General features: G+C 42.7%; 1 protein-coding gene across 6 annotated transcripts in view; it reads right to left on the reverse strand.

The window, feature by feature from the left end:
* Window positions 1-16915, reverse strand: part of MAP3K20 (mitogen-activated protein kinase kinase kinase 20) — a 90823-nt gene extending 73908 nt beyond the window's left edge. For 2 of the 6 annotated variants that reach the window (XM_085066441.1, XM_085066437.1), the window contains exons 1-2: window positions 16708-16847; window positions 9876-10065 (exon numbers count right to left, since the gene is read on the reverse strand). In XM_085066441.1, the coding sequence (XP_084922567.1) occupies window positions 9876-10034 (159 nt within the window). In that variant the 5' untranslated portion in view covers window positions 10035-10065; window positions 16708-16847. Of the gene's footprint in view, window positions 1-9875; window positions 10066-10243; window positions 10420-16655 lie in introns of those variants that run through there. The other 4 variants (XM_085066442.1, XM_085066438.1, XM_085066440.1 and 1 more) reach the window with 4 other exon arrangements.
* Between the last annotated feature and the right edge of the window lie 5237 nt (window positions 16916-22152).

Here is a 22152-nt window from a genome sequence, read left to right on the forward strand (position 1 = left end):
CAAAAGAATGAGGAATTCAACAGCTCCAAATTGTAGCCATATGTTGCTACATACTTACATCACACACAGCACCCTCAGCATACAGAGACACATCATCACAAGGAAGTCAAAAAGCCTTTTTCTTCGTTTAGGAGATTAAAAATACACAACTCACAAAAATGGAAACCCACCAATCACTACTTATAAGCCATCATTTTTGAAAGGATTGCCTCAAATGCATCTAACTGTAGTAAAATTAAAGTTGTTACAAGATTAGACAAGAAGTGATTTCTGTGCTTTTTACCCACTCTAACTTCGCATATGTATGCACTACACTTTCTCAGCTCTAGGATTCTTCCAAGTAAGAGGAAAGATAACCTCTCTTTCTTTTTTCTCTAATGAGTGAAAATGTCACTTATTCTCTCGAGGGTGCAGCAACTAGTTTATTTTAACAAGTTTCCAGAACAACCCACTCATGTCTCCTATTCTGCCTCTGCCAGACAATAATTGGCAGAGCTTTTACTGAACGGCTGCTACACGCCCAGCCTGCATGCCTGCCTTTTGGTTTCCTACCTTCCATGAGCAACTTGCTACAAGCAACTGCATCTCATCTTCTGATGTCTACCAAGAGCTTCCTCATTTCTCCTGCAACAGCTCAAGGGATTTTACAAACCATGCTGATTTTTGAGGTGGCTACTGGAAAATCAGGTGCCCAATACACAAAACCCACAGCTATTTGGTCAGTCATGTATATCATTACACTATTTTTTTTCTCCCTTGCTTACATCATTAAGCCACACGGAACCTCAGTTTTCAGAAGTTTTTTGGAATAAAATAAATAAGCAACCAGAGGCAGAAGAGAAGTGGGAAGGTGTTCCCACCGTTCCCCTTCAATGACATCCAGGGGCCGGACTCCACTTTGCCAAGGAGGTGTCTTGCACACAGGGGGCCCCTCCTGTGTGCAAGACACCCAGTTTCCCAGTGGAGCTGGCTTTTTTAAATAGAAATTATGCAGAATGCAGATTCTCTAAACATTAGTCTAATAAACAAACGTATTTGAAAATAGGATTCTTCCCCAGTGGCTGAACTGTAACAGATGAAACATTTAAAAAGAGAAACAGGACAGTCTGGAGGCAGCTGCATCAGAAGAGCAGCTCTACATTTGCTCTTACTGGCCTCATCTCCCTGATGTGTTAGCACAATTAACTGAGAATAAGAGAGAGTTAATGTTGAAGCTGTTCTCTGAGCTCCTCTGCAGCCTCCTGCTAATATAAACATATCCTAATGTTTCCTTGTGACTGTTTATACTGTCCTCTTAAAAAGGAAACTTTCTCTATCAGCACCTTAGTAAGTGGCAATAGGTAAATATGAAATAACTTTTACAGTCTTAGTTGTGTCATTACAATTAAAAAGACTGATTTTGATACTTGCATTCAAGTTAGGGTATATATATTTTTTCTTCAACTTTGTTTTCAGTGAAATCTTGTGCCCCAGACCATTACACAACTCACATGCAGCCCGTTTAAAATGAGGGACTAAAAAACAAAACAAAACCCCCAAAAAACCCCAAAACCCAAAACAAACAAAAAAACCAACCAAACAAACAAACAAAAAAAACCCCAAGGAAGTACAGTAGGGCCTATCTAGTTCAACAGAGCATTTTATTTTATTGCCCTCTTAAAAGCACAAAACATGTTGCCCAAAATTCCATTGCTACCATGTGTGTGGTGGGTAGTCTGGGGACCCAGCCAAAGACTGTGGCCCCCATGCTCAGCTTTGAATACGCCTGTGAAAAATGGCCTCCAGGAGATTAATGGTGCCAGACTCAGATCACATCAACTCCACCATGGATCTCCTACTTCATCTGAGCCATCATACAGGCATGCAAAAGCCCAGAAACAGTGTCAGATCCAAATGATATTTCCTCAAGAAGTATTCAAACAATACACACCTCAAGAGCTACTCTGGAGTCATCAGAAACAATTTGTCATTCCGTATGCTGCAGTGAGAGCAAGTTACTTAATTAGCATCCCCAGGAACTGCAACACCAACAGATTTCAATGTGGGTCACAGACATTTAAATTGTCAGCTGTCCCTCAAAGCACTCAAGACTCAAACATGCAATCACTCATCATCTCTCAAGTTACCACTCACCTGTCATTGTGATTTTCTACTTGTAACCTTGTTTTAAGAAAACCATTTGGTTAAATAAATGTCTACGTAAGTCTAATTTGAACCAATCCTCAGTTGCTTGAGCATTCAACAGCCTAAAACACCACTTTGAGAAAAAAGGATTTCTTCTGTATCCATGAGATTTCTACAGAAAAACTTCAGGACAGCTTGAACATCCAAAAATACCATTTTGCAGTTAATCACTTCAACAGAAGCTCAGGGTCAGAGAATGTCGTGGGAGGGGAAACAAAAGAGCTACCATTTGATGTCAAGGGTTGCTGGCATGAAGAAATAAGCAACCCAACCTCTCCTCCAAATTATAAATAACAATTAAGTCCACGCAAAAAGAAGACTGAAATGGAAGAAACATATCTAGAGCAAAATTAAAAATAAAATTTTAAAAAAAGGACCAAAAAAAACCCCAAAACCCAAAATAAAGAAACAAAAGAAACAAAAAACCACACTAGGAAAAATGCCTTTCATTGCAGCTAAGTATCTACTGGAAACATAGGCAGCCCACTGTCAAACAAAAGCTTGCAGCAGATTGACAGAACAGTATTTAAGACAATATACAATGGAATTACACTAATTACAAAACTAAAGAATATTTAATAATATCCTAATTGGCTGCATGTTGTGGATGGCAAAAAGGATAAGAAAGAGTGTTTTCTAAACAATCAGAGACAGATTTTCTCCCTATTCTAAACAACATTTATTCATCATTTATAGGAAACCAGCATAAAAACTTGTTCACCTTCAGATGTTATGCCTTCTACAAAAAAACCCCAAAAACAACGAACTACCAAAATTGAAGATAATTGAGATAAAAGGGTCCAAACCTCACAGAGATATTCCTAGCCCAGGGATCAGGCACATAGTAAGTTCCTGTAACTCAAGCAAGCTAAGAAAGCAGTACCTACATTTCTAATAAGCAGCCTGTGCATGGTAATCTCAATTCTCACTTACGAAGTTTAAGGCAATTGAAAAGACAACCAAATGAAGCAACAGACATACCTGGTGCATCTTAGCTTATTAATTTACCTGTTTATCAAATGTATGTTGCAGCTGTTCAACGCTGGCCCCAAGTCAAGAGGACATGTGCACTTGACCTTTTATAATTTTAGTACAAAATCTAGTGGTTTACACCACTGACAGTTATTATGTCTCAACTTATTCAATATAACTTTTGAAGCCATAGACTGCCAGTGTGGGCCCTGACATGACAGTTTCACTGAAGCTGATGTTTGTATCAAATTAACCCCAAAATTTGCTTGATTTAAAAGAATGTGTATATACAAGCCAGTGTAAGAATCTCAAATTAAGTTGGTAAAAAAAATCAGTAAGCCACACAACTTGTACTACAAATACTTATTATTTATATGAGGCAACTCTCAAAGACGTTACTCGTCTAATGAAAAACTTGATACAAAAATGTTTAAATACACAAGTAAAAAAGTCCACTACAATAAAATGTAGCAAAACACAGACAAATGCATTTCTGTGGCTGGATGGCTACGTTTCCATGATTGTTTTAGGAGGGAGAGACACACGAATGAAGTTTCTTAAAACAGATGAAACTAAAGCCTGTTCCTCGCAAGAGTAACTGTATTCTGGCAATGCTACATCATCTTCCATTACACCGGTGTCTCCCAAATACTGGATTTTGACAAGATTTTTGGTTGCAACACATATGCCATGACACTTACAGTCTTGTCCAAAGCATCCACTATGAAAATCTCATGCAGTGAATTTCTTGACACCTGGAAATATGACACTCATTTAAAAAATAAAGTCCTCCAGAAAATTACCCCTTGAATGAAAGCTAAGAACAGAGCCAATACAGAATCAGCCAGACTTACTGCAGAAGTCTGTCCTGTCCAAAATTATTTATTCTGCAAGATACAAAATACACAGCAGGTGGAGCATCTGAAACAATTTTGACAATTTCCAGTCTATTGAGGGTTCTGAGTATCCTCTTGATACCTTTTGGGAATATCCTAGTCAGCACCAAGAGGAATGCTCAAAGCAAATTCCTTTACAAACATATATTAAAAAAACCCAAACAGAAAACCCTGCAAAATAACCACTCTATAAAACAAAACTAAGACATTTTAAGACACTCCTGTGGTATAATATATACAGTTTTATTTCCTTTCAGCTGCTAACAAGACATAGCAGTAAACCTGAATGGAGGTTCTAGCCAGATGAGGGACAGTCTCTTCCCCCAGGCAATTAGGAATAGGACAAGAGGACACAGTCTCAAGCTGCACCAGGGGAGGTTTAAGTTGTACATCAGGCAGAAGTTTTTCAGAGAAAGGGGGATTGACAATTGGAATGTGCTGCCCAGGAATTGGAGTCACCATCCCTAGAGGTGTTTAAGGAAAGACTGGATGTAGCCCATAGAGCCATGGTGTAGTCGACAAGGTGGTGTTAGGTTATAGGTTGGACTTGATGATCTCAAGGTCTCATCCAACCTAGTTGATTCTGTGATTCTGTATTTCTTAAATGAATAGGGGGCTGGAAGGGTTCCCATGAGATCACTTACTGTGAACGCTGTAGTTTTTCAATATAGGGGCAGATATCCATTAAAAGTTCATGTATTTGACTCCTACACCCTGCATAACTTCATACAGCACACACTCTAAGCTCTCTGTCACTGTTCATCACTCTCAATATTTGCTGATTCAGACCTGAGACAGGTAAGGGAGTAGGAGCTCCTGGAAAGAGCTAATAGAATAATAACAGAGCATCAAATTGCCCTTCAGTACGGCCAAGACCCAGTGTAGAAAGTCATTCAAGGCTGGCACCAGAGCAGCCATGCCAGCGACAAACCACAAGCAAAAAGAACATCTACTATTTTTAGTCCTGTCAGGGCAAAGTATCAATTTCAGTTTGTTTTGCTTTATTTTACTCTGTTGTTTTTCTCTTGTTACTCTTGAAAATCATTCCCTGTCCTTACTCTCATGACCCACATTAAAATTATCACATGCTTTTTTTTAGCACTACAAACATGAGTGAGGTAAGTCCAGTGACATGCATGTGGTTATACTTAACTCATCCCCTTCAGAAGGTGCAAGCACAATTCATGTCTTCTGGACAGTCCTTTCCAGAAAACCAAAAAAGTGAACAAGCTCCATTATATTCCCTATGAAATTTTTTATGAAGCATTAAAATATCCCCTAAAGCTTACTGCACGTGTATTACATACAAGAAACCCTCACAATATAAAACTAACTTCCATGGTAGTCAGACTTCAGGCAATACAGCATCAAAACTAGAGAAAACATGTTTTTATTTTTGAGTCTCATAAAACTCAAATCCATTATAGACATGACTGGACAAAGCATGCATAGTTAATCCTCTATTAACTACTCTAATTTAACTTCTTCTAGGCACAAGTTAGTTCCATTAGCTCACAGAAACATTTAAGAATTTCCCAATGGATTACATTTCGCTGGGGTTTTTTCACCACTCTCCTGCAGTTTGTACAGACCACTGCAAGCATTTTGGAGGATTCCAGGACTATCTGTACTGCGTGATCTTGTACCCAAGTACCCTGGTTGTAATGGTTGAAGCTAATAGGCAATACTGCTGCCCATCAATAGCATGGAGACAGTTATGGACCACAGAGTACACTCAGAGAGCTGTAATATTAAAATTAAATTCAAATTTCAGGTGAAATCCCAGCAGTAATAAATCTCCTGGTGAAGAACCACACTCCAGATCACACTCCAGCTGCCAACAAACTGCCACCAAAAGCACAGCCTTCAAAAGCAATGATAAATAACAGGTGAACTTCAGAGACGGGCAATCAAAGGAGGTGAGTGCTCTTCAGTGAGAAGCTAACGTGGCAAGGCATAAAACAACATTTTTAACACTTCACTCCAGCAGTTATCTGCTCAAGATAATGGAGTCAAAAGAACTGCCAGCAATTTGCAGAATAAGGCCCCTGGCCCCAGTCTCTTCCATTCATTTCAGTGGGAGCCAAATTACAGGTTTATCCAATAATTCATATAAATCGCTCACAAAAATACCAAATAACTTCCCGAGCAGTAGATGTGCGATTTTCTTCAATGAGTGGACACAATTATCACTTAGGGCAAAAGGACAGATCCTGCTACAGGAGGCATTTCTACTCCTGCCATATGCATCATAAATATCATGCTGACCGTTTGATTTTCCATAATCAATTCACTAGGAACTCCTGTTTCCTGCATAATACCTAAAACCACTATAGTGCTTGTACTAAATAGTAAAATGGCAACTTAATTTTTGTTGTGCTGTTATTTAATCAGTCAGGCCACATTCCTATGTTTTTCTTAATCAGCAGAAGTCTTGTCCAGTTTCAGATCTGATACTCTAATCAAGGCCTTGCAGCATATATGTATTTTTTTTCTGAGCAGACCTTTTAGGTGTATTTTATTCAAATAAACACACATCTCTTCCCACAAAGTTGCATTTTATTGCCTGTCTATAAAAAGTTAATGCCTTGCAAATGTATTTCTCAGATTTCAAAGAGTTTCAAAGCAATCTGACTGAGCAACTCTCTTTCAAGTATTTGTAGGTTTTTCTAAGCACATATTCTAGTATGCGTTGCTGGAACAAAAATTGCTTTGTTTCACATGTTAATACTTGTTAGCCCCTTGGCTAATATAAAACCTTCAAGATCTTTGCTGGTTGTGATTGGCTTGTTTAATAAAATGACACACAGATATAACATATTTGCAGAATGATATCACAGCTCTATTGACTTGGCTTGTACCCTTGGATTTGGCTGGCATGAAATGCCTCTGAGCAAGCTTTTCACAACTCTCATATGTTTTCCCTCTAATCAGTAGTTATGGATTATTGGCAGCAGTTAACAGAAATACAAGACAATCAGTCATGGAGTTAAAAGGACACTTCCTTTCAAATAAACTAGAAAGAGTAGAATCACAGAACATGCCGAGCTGGAAGGGATCCACAAGGATCATTGAATCCAACTCTCAGCCCTGCACAGGACCATCCCCAAGATGACCTGAGAGCATTGTCCAAATGCACAGAATTATTTGTTTTCTGGACTAAATGCATCCAAGTATCTACTAAATACAGATACATACAGCAAGTTACTTTTGTATTGATATCAGAACAGCCATTGACTCACCATGACTTTCAGCACAGTTCAGTCACAGACATTCACTATTGTCATCACTACAGATGAAGATGCTACATATGTAAACATGTGACAATCGTTAGGGTCAGAAGAGACCTTTCACCCACCAAGGTTAGCCTTTGGTACAGCACAGGCCACTAGACTTCAGCAAGATGCTCCTGTGTTGAGCTCAACAACTTGACAAAAACAATTGTCTAAAAAGACATCTCAATGAGAAGACAAAGAGATGAAAAGGATCCTCCATCTTCACTCCTTCCATTTGTAGTCTATGCCAAGCATTACTCATCCTCACTCCTGATAATTTGTGCTCTTTTTTCCATTCTAATTTTTCTGGCTACAAATTCCAACCACTAGTTTTTGTAATAGCTTTTTGCACTAGATTAAAGTAGCCCACCATTTTCTCCATATGAAAATGCAATATTTGTAAAAAAGCTCTTCCATTTTAATTCTCTAAAGTGTTGACAGAGAAGTTGTGCCAAAGCTTGTTAGAATTATTTAAGGCATCACCACTTGCCTCTCCGCTGCTTTTCCAGAAAACTTTCAAGAGAAAGTGCCCATACCAAGCTGTTCCCATAAACTGTCTTGTATAGTTTAAGTTGCAAATTATAACCAGTCTGAAGGAAAAAAAATGAACTTGTGATGGGATGTACTTGCTCCCCTTCTGCCAGTTCATCCTGACATGATATTCATCACTCCATCTTGACACCCCCACGCTCACTAACTTTCTACTCTGAGTGTGTTCTGCAGATTCCCTTGGGCTGCCCTTCCAGTTAATTTACACTCTTTTAAACACAACAGGACCACATCTGCCTAATAACAATTTTCCCAGTCCCATATACCAAGACAGAGTATGCCTGGTTCTTACAAATTACTTGATCCTGATTTGCATATGCAAAACAATTGACCTAATTTGCTTAACAGCACCATGATATGAGCTCTTACTTAGTTGCAAGTTTTCATTAATCCCTAAATAAGCACTTATATTACAATAAATTTTTTCTGGCATACGGTTTCCTTTTCCTACTATACAACCTGTGTTCCTTGCTACTCCAAGCTGAACTTTGTGTTGGGCCATTTTAAAAAAACATATATTTGTTGAATGGTTCAACTGTGTCAAGTACTACACAGGACTGCCCTTTCTCCATGTTTTTCCATGCCTTTAATTTTCATGCCATCACAAGATGTAGTAATACTGTTTCCACATTTACTTTCAAAAAATGCTTTAAGAACACAGCAACAGGTCTAGCACAGATACAAGTGTAACCCCATCAGAAACACACATGTTCAATAAGGTATTTCACTAACCCCAACTGAGATCTGCCAGCCAGATGATTTTTAAGGAGCGGGTTACCAATACTGCATAACAACAATTTTACTTGTCTTTGTGTACCTTTTGATATTGACAAATAGTAGAAATAAAGAGAAAAGCACAAATTGACATTGGACAGAATGTATAAATCTTCTACTGTCGTAGAAAAATCATGAGACCCTTTTACATTATTTTAAAGAGCAACATGCTTAATCATGATCAAACATTGGTATCACATCACTAAGCATGACGCAATCATGGCAGCTCGCTGCTGCAGCAGTGGATGAACTTTGGTGTCTGATTATTTACTAAGCCTATTATGCCTCACACTGCTCTGCTGTCCTCCAGCACGGAACTGTCTTCCTAAAATAGTCTGAGGATATTGTATACAAGTTAGATTTAGTCATGCTGGAACAGTAGTCCAGTAACTGCTGTCCATCACTACTGCTGTGTCCTCATTGCTCCATCTGTGGCAGTGACCAGTAGACAGACTGGAGCGCTGTGAGGACCACATATACCACGTCTCTGCTAAAATTGTACAAAGCTGAGGGGTCAAAAGGATTTTTAGGCAAATTTAAAAAGCTTTAAAAAAAACCAAACAACAAACCAACCTTAGTTGGTAAAAGTGCACTAAGCAAATTCTGCCATTTCCCTCAGGACTGCCAAGGACCAGTCTGCCCTGCCAGGTCACAAGATGCCCCAAGGGAAGGTGACTGGTAGAACAGCTAGGGTTAAAACTACCTCATTGGAAGACCAAGCTATGATTATGTTGCTATGACTAACTCAGAGCTAGTGGAGCTCTAGATCAAAATCTTCAGCAGGCAGGGAAGAGACAATTCTAAGCCTGTAGTGAACACAGAGACATGAACCACAGCCCAGACATCAGGAAGATAAAATAGTCGGGTAATGACAGCAAATACCACCTCTTCCTATCTAGCAACATGGCAGTGGTATCAAGGGGAAATTACTTGCTCCACAGGTGCAGCCAGCTCTCCTCCTCCTCAGGACCAGGCAGAGGAGAGCTGCGAAACAAGAAAAGTGCGAGAGCACAGTGAACACTAAAACAGTAATGCCTTAAATCAGCCCCCTCGGCTTGGACTGCTCATTATGTCTTTACTGTAACATCACCACTTATGGACTTTGGAAATTCAACAAACAAAAATCCCAAGGTAGTTTGCCTGCATTACCTAGAGGACAGAAAATACTAGAAAACAATTTTTGCTCTTGTTACGACAGCAAAGTGAATGAAAAGTAAACCTTTACCTCTTTTTCTATTTTGAGCAGCTTCTTTACTGCCACCTCCTTGTCCTGAGAAATCCATCGGGCCCGGTAGACACTCCCAAAACTCCCTCCACCGCAGTTCTCAAAAAACTGCAAGTCATCAAATCTAATTTGCACAAATGAAGCACTGGTAGACGACATCTCATAATGACAAAATATACCACAGCAAAACCTGTAAAGAGAAAAGCTTTGATTAATGCACATGCTCCAAGGATTTATGGAGTTTCTTACCCATGCTCAGTCACCCCAAAATCAAAATCACAAGCACACTACAGTAAAATCCACAGGCCACAGGAGGAAAAGAGCCTGGGAACTTGCACTCCAACAGGCTGTGCAAAAGTTTGCATAACCTGCACAAGCTATTAGGAGGAGCTGGGCGACAGAAACAACTAACACTATTCCTCAGGGCAATCCTGACGTTTCCCGATCACCTTGGAAGTAGCTCTGCAAAAGGCAGGCGGTCTCTGCCTTCCCAGTGGACAGACAGGAAGCGTGCTCTCTGCTCCGGGTTGCCTGCCCGCTCAGGCACGCCAGGCACGCCGTCCTCCCGCCGCGATGGCCACGCACAAGGCACACGCCACCCCGGCCGGGCAGGCCGCCCTTGGCTGGCCAGCAGTGGTGGCCAGCCAGCAGTGGCACCTCAGCACACACTGTGCGCCCTGCCAGCGCCCCGGGCGAGCTCGGAGCACTTCACACAAGGATGTGGAAAAACCTGGCCATGGTAAGTATCTCTTCCTGAGTGACTCAGTTCTGTTTGCACGTTGTAACAAAGCGCAAGTACAGGGTAATTCATCTGGGTTACAATATGCGAAATTCTGCAGCCTGTGCCAAGACTGGTGTCGGCAGTTTCAAGAGATGATCCCAAGTCTGCTGACAGGGGAACAGAATGTCCTTCCCCGAGATTTCACGGCGATAAAGCTTATAGCTGTAGCGAATTTCAAGAAACATTATCACCTAAATGCATTAACAATGACTAATTCTTTAAGGTTTCTTTTTTTAACGATGTAAGATCAGAAAGCTCAGGTCTTTAGTGGGACTGCAAGACACGGCATCCTCCAAAACCATCTGCAAGCCTGCCATGGGATCAGTTCAGATGCACCAGTTTTAATTACCAGCAAAAGTCACTATAATTGCAATTAATGACAGTACATTTATAGGAATAAAATGAGAGATGTGTTTTAATAAAACAAGCCAAAAAAGAACCAGAGATCTCAGGTTGATAGTGAAAACTACACATCCAATTTCACTGGTAAATTACAGTACCAAAATATACTATGTCTTCTGGGAGCCTCCATTCCATAGGGCTTTTTGAGATGAAACACCGACGTTATGTGTTGTCCAAAGCTGGGAAACACACCTGTAATACTCCTAGTAGTGCTGACTGCCAGAATCCCTTTATGCCAGTCCCTTCTGTAACAAACACAAAGGCATTACTTGCCCCCTGGCTCTCCTGATTGTGCCACTAATCTGATTAAAATTTTGAGATATCATTTGACTGGGAATTTCTGGCAGTATTTGGTTACAGCTATTCTCCAAATGAGAGATGACAATATCAACACTTCTACACATAACATAATACAGAGCCTTCTCTGAAACTGTCTCCTTCATTTTATATCCGTTGACCACCCATAAAGATAAAGACAAATGTTGACCACTCCATGACAACTTTACTATGTTTATGGAAGGCTCTTTAGGAAGGAGCAGACTTCAAGCCTTTCACTGACATCCAGCCTGCAGAGCTCTCAGGAAGGGAACATGAATGTTCTCTCCCCAGGGCTGCAAGTCAGAGCAGGGGTTACCAGCGAAATAAAGTATATTCTTCCAGTGCTCAGCAGCCCTTTCCCTAACACTAGTGCCTGAACTCTCCTGCTGACCTTCTGTTCTTGTTTTAACCTTGTTGATGTTTCTAATTTCCTGCCATCCCAGAGTCATCTTTTGCATGGCCTGCACACATTTTCTTTCGAGAAAGCTCCAAGGAAAGGCAATTGGTCAATCCTACAAACCAAGAGAGCAGCAACCATTTTAATGTTCTGCTCTTTGCCAGTGCTGCTTAATTAGCAGACCTTGAGAAACAGTTCACTTGTCTCATTTACTCCAGCAGTTACTCCAGGTTCATGCTGTGGACATTGTGTCTCAAGCATATGTGACACTTTATAGATAAATAGAACAGGTTGAATTCCCAACCCAAAGACCTCACAATTTAAGGCACATATTTACACACATAGGTAATCACACTTGAAAGAACAATTTCCTTACTGACAAAAGAATGAGTTAGAAGAATGATGTTACTCACAGGCAAAAGCATATGCACCAACTGGACCACAAATTTAACAGAGAAGTGGGAACAGCTGATAAAAGATCATTGCATTTGGGATGGCAGAAGGAATAGGAAATCAAGTGAAAAGAAAAACACATCCCTGGAAAGAAATATTCACTATCTGAATTCAATAGTTCTGAAAAGCTGTCAAATTATTTAACATTATTGTTCACGCAGAACCACCAAATCAACTGTACAAACTAGTAAATTATTTGATTTCTGAAAATTACACTAGCATAGAATAACATGCACACCAGACACTTGACAAATACAAATGCATACTTTTCTGATGGGTCCTCCTTACTGTTTCAAACTTCACCTAAATTTTCATGTACTCACAATGCAATGCCTGGCACACATGCATTTGCAGAAGCTACCATTCATTCTTTAAACACCTTCCCAGTTTCAAACTTATCTCCAGCAGTCAACTAGCTGCAGATCACAGGATCACACAAGCAGTTAGGTGGCAAAACCTTTGAGATACTGAGTCCAACCTGTGACCAAACACTACTATCTCTACTACACCATGGCACTGAGTGCCACATCCAGTCTTTCCATAAACACATCCTGGGAAAGTGACTGCACCACGCCCTGGGGAGCAGATTCCAGTATCTAATCACCCTTTTTGTGAACAAATTCTTTCTAATGTCCTGCCTAATCCTCCATTGGCACAGTTTAAGACAACGTCCTCTTGTCCTGTCACTGGTTGTCAGGGAGAAGAGGCTGACCTCTGCCTGGCTACAACCTCCTTTCAGGTAGGTGTAGAGATGCTATAGGGCACCAGCATACAGTAAGTTAATGTCATTTAAAGAATGATTCATTGGTTTGCATCAGGTTCTTCCAGATGCTTTTTTCCAGAGAAAGTAGAGGAGATTTACAAGGGACATTCTTTATTTAGAAATCTGTAATTAAAACCAGCCTACATTAGTTTTCTCCTTCTAGATGAAACAACAGACCTGTTTAAACACTGCTGCATGTTTTTGGATTCAAGGTAGTTAATCCTCAATTAGAGAGATCTATCTCTTTGTTATGCTTGAGAAAACAACTGTTTAGATTAACAACAGCAAGTGACAAATCCACACACAGTTATTAACTTGTCATCCTGTTTTAAAGATATTTAACAATCTGAGTTTATACCATTGGTTAAGAGAAAAAAAAAATCAGGTATTCCATTAAACTCCATAGTTTTACAATTGCATCTGAAACAAGTACAGCATTTCAATCACGTGCAGCACTTTTTTGCATGTTACACTTCTGCAGCCAGGAAAGCAGTCCTCTGCAACAAGGTCTCCTGGCCAGGGGTGTTACAGCAACTCCCCTGCACACAGCTAAGGAGAGTTTGGCACCTGCACCCTCCTTCCCCATTCACACAGTTTCAGGTGTTTAAGTACCATCACTGTATAGCAGGGAAACACTACACTGACTGATTTTGTTGCTTGTTCTCCATTAAATGAAAATGTGACATTTCAGAAACAGCAAATGACAGGTATTTCAGGAAATAATTAACTGCTGGTTATTTCAGTTATTCCTGTGGGATCTTCCTGGGGAAAAAACCAATTTGCTCCTTTTTCTGTTTTATTTCTAATAGTTAACATGAGCTTGTAATCTCACAGCAACATCTCCATCTTCTCCTGGCCCTTTTTTTTCCTCATAGTAACTTATATTTGAGCATGCTATTAGAAGCTGTTAATTTCATAAAAGTAACAGATCTGAGTTGCAACTGGTAGTGTTTAACATTTGAAATGATTATTTAACATCAGTATTTAACATGTCAGGACTCTATGACACAGAGTCATAGCCATTATGCCACCACAAACTCAGCTCAGTACACTAATGATGCAGGTATAGAAAACCATCACTGGCTTCTTGTGATCACAACACTTTAGGGGATTGACCCATGTGAGGGTCCTGACCTGTTGAAGTCCCTCATTTGCTGCTCCCCCTAGACCTCCCAAGGTGAGGGAACCCCCAGGCACCCAGGCTGTGGACCAACCCTGCTGCAGGCTGCCCTGCATCTTAGCACAGCAACACTGGAAGAACCCAACACAGTCACACCTCACAGCTCCCTGCAAACAGGCTGCAACACAGGGGAAATGCTGCCATGCCCAGCACTCTGCTTCACTGACATACAAACCAGAAGACCCTTCTATTTGTCATTCAGCTACTGCTCCCAGAGTATAGAGAGCTTCCACTTCAGGGACTTAGAGACAGGAGGGAGGAAAGAATTTATAAATTGCACAGGAACTACAACTCCTATTTTGCTTAGCACGTGGCCACAAAACCAAAAATTGCATCCCTCATCTTGCACGTGCACCTGACGCTGCTCAAGTATTCAATTACTCCAGGAACACCCTCTGTAATTTATTACGGGGAACAACCATGCAACTCCCTGCCCCTCACTTTACTGCATGATTTCACAAAGTAGGATTCAGTGCTTCTTTCAGGAAGGCACACTGCCAACATATTGCCAATAAAGTAGTAGCACACCACACTTGCGCTATCTTAAAATACACAGCTGAATGTGCCAAGTTTCCTTATTTGGCAAAACAGCCCAATTGCTTTCAGGATCTTTGACCATCCATTTTTAGACCCAAATCATTCTTTGTATCCAATGTGGTCTACAGTCCTTGAGCATACCAACCTGGATTTTTTTCAGCAGTGTATTTATACAGTGTTAAAATTTATATAATATTAAAAAATCAAATAAAAAAGTCCAACAAAAAAACCTACCCTCAAACACCAAAACATGGTTAACCACTGTCTCGTCCAAGCAGAAAACAGAAAAGAAGTTACAGTGATATTGAGCTACAAAAGATACTGCAGAATGAAGTTTTTATAAATAAAAAAAATCCTTAATCATATAATGAACTGCTGATGGATAAGATGCAAACAAACTCCAAGAATAAATCCAAATTAAATATATCCTAATCTTCTAATCTCCCAGTAAATTAAAATAAAGCCAACAATCCCTGTAACTCCTAAACTTTCTTAATCAAACTGACCAGTAGTCCTGCAAGACTGGAGGCATGGCTCTGCCCACCTTAGTTACAGAAGCAACAAAATTTGAGCCTGTTCTTTGTCAGAACCTAAGAATTCTGTATAACTTCCATTAATAACACTTCTAATTTTATTTTAAATTACATAACCATTGCTACAGAAAAAGAGCACAACTCAGCTTAAACAGTTTGAGTACTGCAGGAAAAGAATCATTTTTAAGTCAAACTGTGTGAATGGCAGATACGAAGGTTTTAAAGGCTCCACTTTAAATAGAAAACATTTTATCTCAGAAAATCCCTAAACTGCTCACTTCGCTGACATTATTCCTTGTAAGTGATGCCTGCCAGGAGTACATACACAACAGCACCCAAGAAAGACAAGGCAGCCAAACCTGCATCCAGGCCATAGCACAGCTCAGTCCTGCACGGGCCAGACTGCAGCACTGGGGCCTCAGTTCTGTCAGTATTTCTGTCTTCCCTTCACAGTGAGCCAGGCTCTCCAGGGTTACCATTATTCACACAATGCCACCGGTATGCAAAGCACATTACGGACAGATAAAATAAGGAGGCTTCTGAGGACTTACAGTTTCAGGACAAAGTCCTGAAAACATCTAACCGCATGCCTCCAGCGGAAAGCTATGATGATTTCGGGCAGTGACCCAGTTAATCCAGTGCTTTCAAATTATTTCTGCTTCTGGAATTTAAAAAAAGTAATGATCCATGGCTTTCCCGATGGCTCTGTCGCTAAAATTCCCAGCAGAGCATGCTGGATACAGGGGCAATAGATGGTTCGCACACTCCCGTGCTTAATAAAAGAGCATACTGCTGGAAACGAGCTAACTTGAGCAAACGCAGCAAAACCAAAGAACAGCTTACTTTAAAAGTGAGCGAGAAAAGGAAAACACCGGAGGGAATGCAAGTCTCATTTCAAATCCCAGCCCGCGGGATTTTATGCCCAAAACAACAGCAAAGTGCAGCATTCGAAACACAGTCTAAGGAACGCAGAGACGCCGAGGGCAGCAGCCCCGGCCGGACGCTGTGTGCCCGTGTCCCGCTGCCCATTCCCGCTGCCTGCCCTCCCGGGCGGCCGCGGGCAGCACCTTTCCCGCGCCAGGCCGTCCCGCCGGGGTGTCGCTCGGCGGACACCGCTCTGCCCTGCCCTGCCCTGCTCTGCCCTGCCCTGTCATGTCCTGTCATGTCCTGCCCCTCGTCTCCCGACCCCCGTCCCGCTGCGCGGCCAAGCGTGGGCGCCGCTGCTCCCGGGGGAATTTGGCCGGCACGGCGGGACCGACGCGACGCAAGGTCAGGCCGTGTGCCCGCCCGGCCGCCTCCCTTCACGGGGCTTCTGAACTTGCTTCGGAACGTCAAACCCGGAGGGGACACCCACGGCCCGGCCCGGCCCCGCCGGCTGCCCGCCGCCCCCCTCCGCCCAGCCGAACGCGCACCCACCGCGCCGCCGCCCCCAGCGCGGCCTCCGCGGGGGGAGCCTCGCCGTCCTCACCTTTCCCGAGGGGCTCCGGGCTGGCGGGACCCGAGCGGCGCCGATCCCGGAGCCGCCGAGGGAAGCTACAACCCGCGCGACCGCGTCTCCCGCTCCGTCCCCCGCGCTTCCGGTTGGTGCCGGGAGCCGGAGCCGGAGCCGCCGCCGCCCCCGCACCGCCTCGCAGCGGCGCCACCCCGCGCTCCTCGCCGGGCCCCGCGGGGAGGCGCGGCCGCCGCCGGCTCAGCGGCGCGGTGCCCCGCCTGTAGGGGGCGCGGTGCCGGGCAGGGCGGGCGGTGCCGGCGCCGAGCGGCCGCGGTGCTGCGGGCGGAGAGGAGCGCGGGCTCCGCGCTGGGACACGGGCGGTGGGTACGGGGCGCGTGTCCCCTCAGGGCCTGCGCGGCCCGCACCCACACCTTGAGCTGCCGTGGGGCTGGCGTGGGGCGGGCGGGATGGAGCATCAGCGTCACAAAACCACAGAATGTTCTGAGCTGAAAGGGACGCACAAAGATCATCAAGTCCAACGCCTGGCCTTGCACAGGACATCCCCAAGAATCGCACCATGTGCCTGAGAGTGTTGCTTCTTGAGCTCTGTCAGGCTTGGTGCTGTGATCGCTTTCATGGGGAGCCTGTTCCAGTGCCCAGCCACCCGTGGGTGAAGAACCTTTTCCTGAAAACCAACCTAAACCTTCCCTGACTCAACTTCAGGCCGTTCCCTCAGGTCCTGTCACTGTCACCACAGAGAACAGATCAGCACTGCCCCTCCTCTTCCCCTCACGAGGAAGCTGTAAATGCAGTGAGGTCTCCCCTCAGTCTCCTCCATGCTGAACAGACAAAGTGCCATCAGCCACTCATACAGCTTCCCCTCAAGGCCTTTCACCACCTCTGTTGCTCTCCTTTGGATGGTCTCGAAAGGCTTTATATCTTTCTCATACTGTGGTGCCCAAAACCACACACAATACTGGAGGTGAGGCCGCACAATTCAGAGCAGAGCAGAGCAGGACAATCTCCTCCCTTGCCTGGCCGGCAGTGGTGTCCCTGATGCACCCCAGGACACAGTTGGCCCTCCTGGCTTGGACTGACCAGGGAGGATGGATGGCCTCTGGCTGAGTGGCTGTTTGCTTGTTGGTCAGCTGTGCCAAACTTGGGAAGAGCCACTGGACCGAGCAGAGCCTGTTCTCTCAGGTGTTTCCCGTTGATGAGAGCAGCCTGGCACGGCAGGTGGAGGGAGTCCAGGCATGGGGCTGCACTGCTGTGGCCACAACTTTGGAAACACAAGTTTCTTCCAGGGCTTCTGCTTCAGTCCCAGGCAGTAAGGCTAAATTTTTTACCAAAATAACCAGCTGATGGTGATTAAAAAAAATAAAAACAACTATTTTGTTGTTCTTGGGCCATGGGGCTGGAATGGTGTTATCCCAAGATGCAGCATGCTTAAGTCGTGGGTGTCACCTGGGGTTGCCAAGCTGCTGTGGGTGATGGTCTGGAGGTCCCAAGGAGTAGGAAGGGAGCAGGTTTGCTCCTATAGCCAGTCTTCCTTTCAGAAATATGGAAGAAGAGGAGGACTTGACTGGCAATTGTAATGCCTCCCTCATGGATATTCCCCAGCTTCCCAGGTCAGGAATGAAACAGACAACCCACCTCCACCCTCTGAAGCCATACAGACCCTTCTTATCCAAATGGTTTAATGGCATTGAGGTACTCTGCTGTTGTGGAAAACGTTTGCACATAGAATCAGCTTAGTACTGTTTCAATAAGACAGCTTACTGTGTCACACTTAAAGGAAGTGACTCAAAAGACTTGGGGGCCAAACAGTTTTTCTGCTGAGGTAAGCACATCACATGGCTGTGACAGCACATTGATACAAGTATCATGCAAGATTCAGTGCCTAGCCCCGGTTTAGTCTGCACTCTCCAGGTCATCTACTGGCGACTGCACACTCAGGTTTTACATTCTTTGGAGAACTGCAGCTTCTCACTGTCTCTCATATTTGGCTGTTGTTACACACATGTGTAGATCTGCCATATAAAACCAGATGTGTAGCACTGATTCACAAAGAGGTGTCCAGCATCCTACTGCATCGTATGTATTAATTGTACATCTCAAAGATGTGTGGTGTCAAGGTGAATCATAGAAGAACACTTGAGTAATGAATTAAGTATAATTATTTAACTGATTTCAGAGGCTTTTCCCCATGTTATATTAGTTTGGAATGAGGGAGGATAAAAAACACTTAAAACAGTGGAGCACAAGTATGCATTTCTGTGCTTAAAATAAGACATTTCACTGAATCATAATAACTTGATAGGAGTAAAGTTCAGCAAGATCTTAAGCACTCGGTGCAGAAAGTATGTGAAGATGGTAAGAAAGTCAAAAGGCAGGCACTGGTGACCCCGTTTGCCCAACAGGTTTGGTATTGCCAGGACAAGGAGTGAAGGAGGTCAGCATGCTTTGGCTTCCCCTGGATGCTGCAGTTTCAGGCACTTCTTGTCTGATCTGAGAGTGCCTGTGCTTTCTTACGAACTGATATGCTAGTGAGCCTCCAGTCAAAGGTGCCACATTTTAAAAGAACATACAAATATCAAACATAAGTTACATGAAACTCATGCTCTGGAGAAGGAGTGGTGCCACATACATAGTCTCTTAAATGCTGTGACTAAAGGGTTTATCCTTCCTGTCAGAGGCAATTGCCAATTAGTCAAATGATTTAAAAATCTATTTGAATGTTAAATCAGTGGTTTCGTAGGCATTTTCCTTGAGCGGATGCATTTGGAGGTCTCTTGCCTACTGTGCTTTGTCCAGGCATTTTTCCATGGCTGTGTATCTGCAGAGCTGGGATTTACCATATGTGACTTTAGATCCTGTTTGCAGGGTGTAAATAAACTATTCCAGTAACACATGAGAAATGAGAGGGTGGTTAATATTTCCTACTTCAAGAGCAGGAGTGCAGAGCCTGTACCAGCCAACGTGTTAATGTGCCGCTTGTTTAAAATTGCACCTGCTCTAATAGAGGACAAATGAGAGAAAGCAAAGGAGCCAGCACAAGGACTGTCCAACCGCAGGGCTACACTATTGTGAAGCTGGAATTATAACAACAAGGTATTAAGCGTGCATTTTGGGGCTTGTACTCTTTCTGCCCTCTGATAAGTGAGACTGGATATTTTCAAGTTGTTTTTCCATTATAAAATGAAAACTAAATTAAAAATAGCTAGAAAAGATCAGAAACCAGCATAATGGTAATTTCTTAGGTGGCCATACTACTGTATAAAACAGTGAGCCAACACATGGTGGTATATTTTTCCTTCTTTTTGAGGCAGCAAACTCAAACAGAGAAACTCAAAAGTTACCTCTGGAGAGCTCAATCCTAATCTTAGTCTTCTTCAATTAATATGGAACAGGCAGAAAAAGAAAATATTTAAAAGCTAACCAAAGTTATTGTAAAGCCACAACAATTGGCAAAGGACGAACTTTTAAGTCAATTTTAGAGTTGAAAGGATTCCTATGAATTGTCTCTTTACACCTCATCACAGGTTGTGTAATGACGTCTTGCCACATTTCCACATGGAAAATACAGTTTCATATGTCCAGGTGGTTTAAATCATCCTGCCTGCCAAAAGCATCAGGCACACCCCTGCCCTGCCTGTCGAGCCCTGTTCCTGCTGCTGCACTGCCCACCTCACCTTCCACCAGCATGGTGTTTGCATGGCTGCACAGGGAACTGGCCTGTGCAGGAGAAGCTGCTGCAGAGAAAACAGATCAGTTTTTACCCAGAGCAGAATGCAGGTCATCAGACAATTGAAAGCACAAAGGTAGGAAAAGAGCAAGGGCTGATACCAGCAGCTGAGAGAGGATGGAGCTTGGAAGTGCTTTTTTAGCAGTAGTGGTGGTTTATGCCAGCTTAAACTGTATGGGAAACTCTAGACTCTACTCCAGATAATTTGGATGTGGACACCTGCTCCATATTTTTCAATTCTCCTTCAAGGCAGGCCCAGAGTTCATCTCAGGCTTAATACAGAGGTATTAAGCTTTGAAGCATGGCTGCTCTTCTGGTTGCTATGGCTTGCTTCCATTTCTAGCTTAAAAAATTGGCCAGAAAACATGGTGGACGTCATGCCTGGGTTATACTGGGAAGGTTGTACACACTGCTGTAGAAGATGTAGCACCAGTGTATGTTAGTGTTAATCTAGCTAGTTAGAGCAACATTAGCTGTAACAACATGGTGGCATTAGTTTTATGCCATTTTTTCCATCAGGTTTGTGACCTGGAAGAGGTGGACAAATGGCTAGCCTGAAAGCCCTCTCTACATCATTTTTGCCTGCTTTCCAGACTGAAATTCATGCAGGTATGTCAACACATGCTGCAATCACACACCTCTGCAGTTACACCCCAAAACATAACTAGCAGGATTGGTTTCGTGACTAAAGGACAACTTGCATGGTACTGCTAGCCAAAATAACCTGCCTTTTCTCTTTCTGGGTGTCAGCAAGTGAAAAACTAAGGAATTGTCTTTGGAATTGGCTCAGAGGCAATCCTGCCATTCCTGCTGTAAATGAGGTGGTGAGTGTGCACCCACAAACACCAGCCTGGCGCTACATGCCGTCCCCATGCCCACACAGCTCAGACTGCTTCCTGCTCACTGCAGCAGCCCAGTCTCTGGTGTGCTGTGGGAAATGGCTTCTTCTCTGCTTTCATGGGGAATGAAGAAAGAGCTCTCATCACCCATCATTCATTTATTAGACCCATCTTTGTTGTTTTCTCATCTGGGTTTTTTTGTTGTTGGGTTTTTTTTTTGTTGTTGTTTGTTTTGTTTTTTTTAATTAGAGAGAAAAATAAGGATTTTGTGAAAATGCCTACATGGTATATTTAACATGACCCTATAAATATACTATTAAATATTAATTAATTATAAAATTATTAAATATAGACCACAATTACTAAATACAGACATGTGGCAGAATATGCTTGTGTGCAATGGGTGTGGATCAAATACCTGCTTTGTGCACAATGCTTTTCAGAACTGGCAGGCTACAGCTTGTACACTGTCTTTTGATCAGGCATGTGTGCAGTCTAAAAGCACATATAACTTCTATAAAAATGTCAATATAATTAACAATGAGATAGCCATGAGATGGCAAAATATTAACAAGAAATCCAATTCTTAATTGTTTTACCAGAATGGTTTTCTTATCTTTTTCTGGCACCACAATTTTTAGCTGATCATTATACTCAGCTGTAATCCACTCACTAGTACTCTGCTCAGCTACCATTTCATTACATACTTTTAATTGTATATATATAGCTCATACCCCTTCTTATATTGAATTTTATGGTCCAATAGACTTAATTTGTTGTTCTAATTTTGGCAGATTTTTTCTCTAAAATGTAATACAGCTTAACACTGTTTTCTTTGTTTTAAAGCTGTACTGAATTTATTGTAGCTGTGCCCATTTGTGTTTTCTAATCCACATT

The sequence above is a fragment of the Lichenostomus cassidix genome, chromosome 7 (genome assembly GCF_008360975.1).
Source record: "Lichenostomus cassidix isolate B80296 chromosome 7, HeHo_3.0, whole genome shotgun sequence".
In the NCBI taxonomy this organism is placed as follows: Eukaryota; Metazoa; Chordata; class Aves; order Passeriformes; family Meliphagidae; genus Lichenostomus; species Lichenostomus cassidix.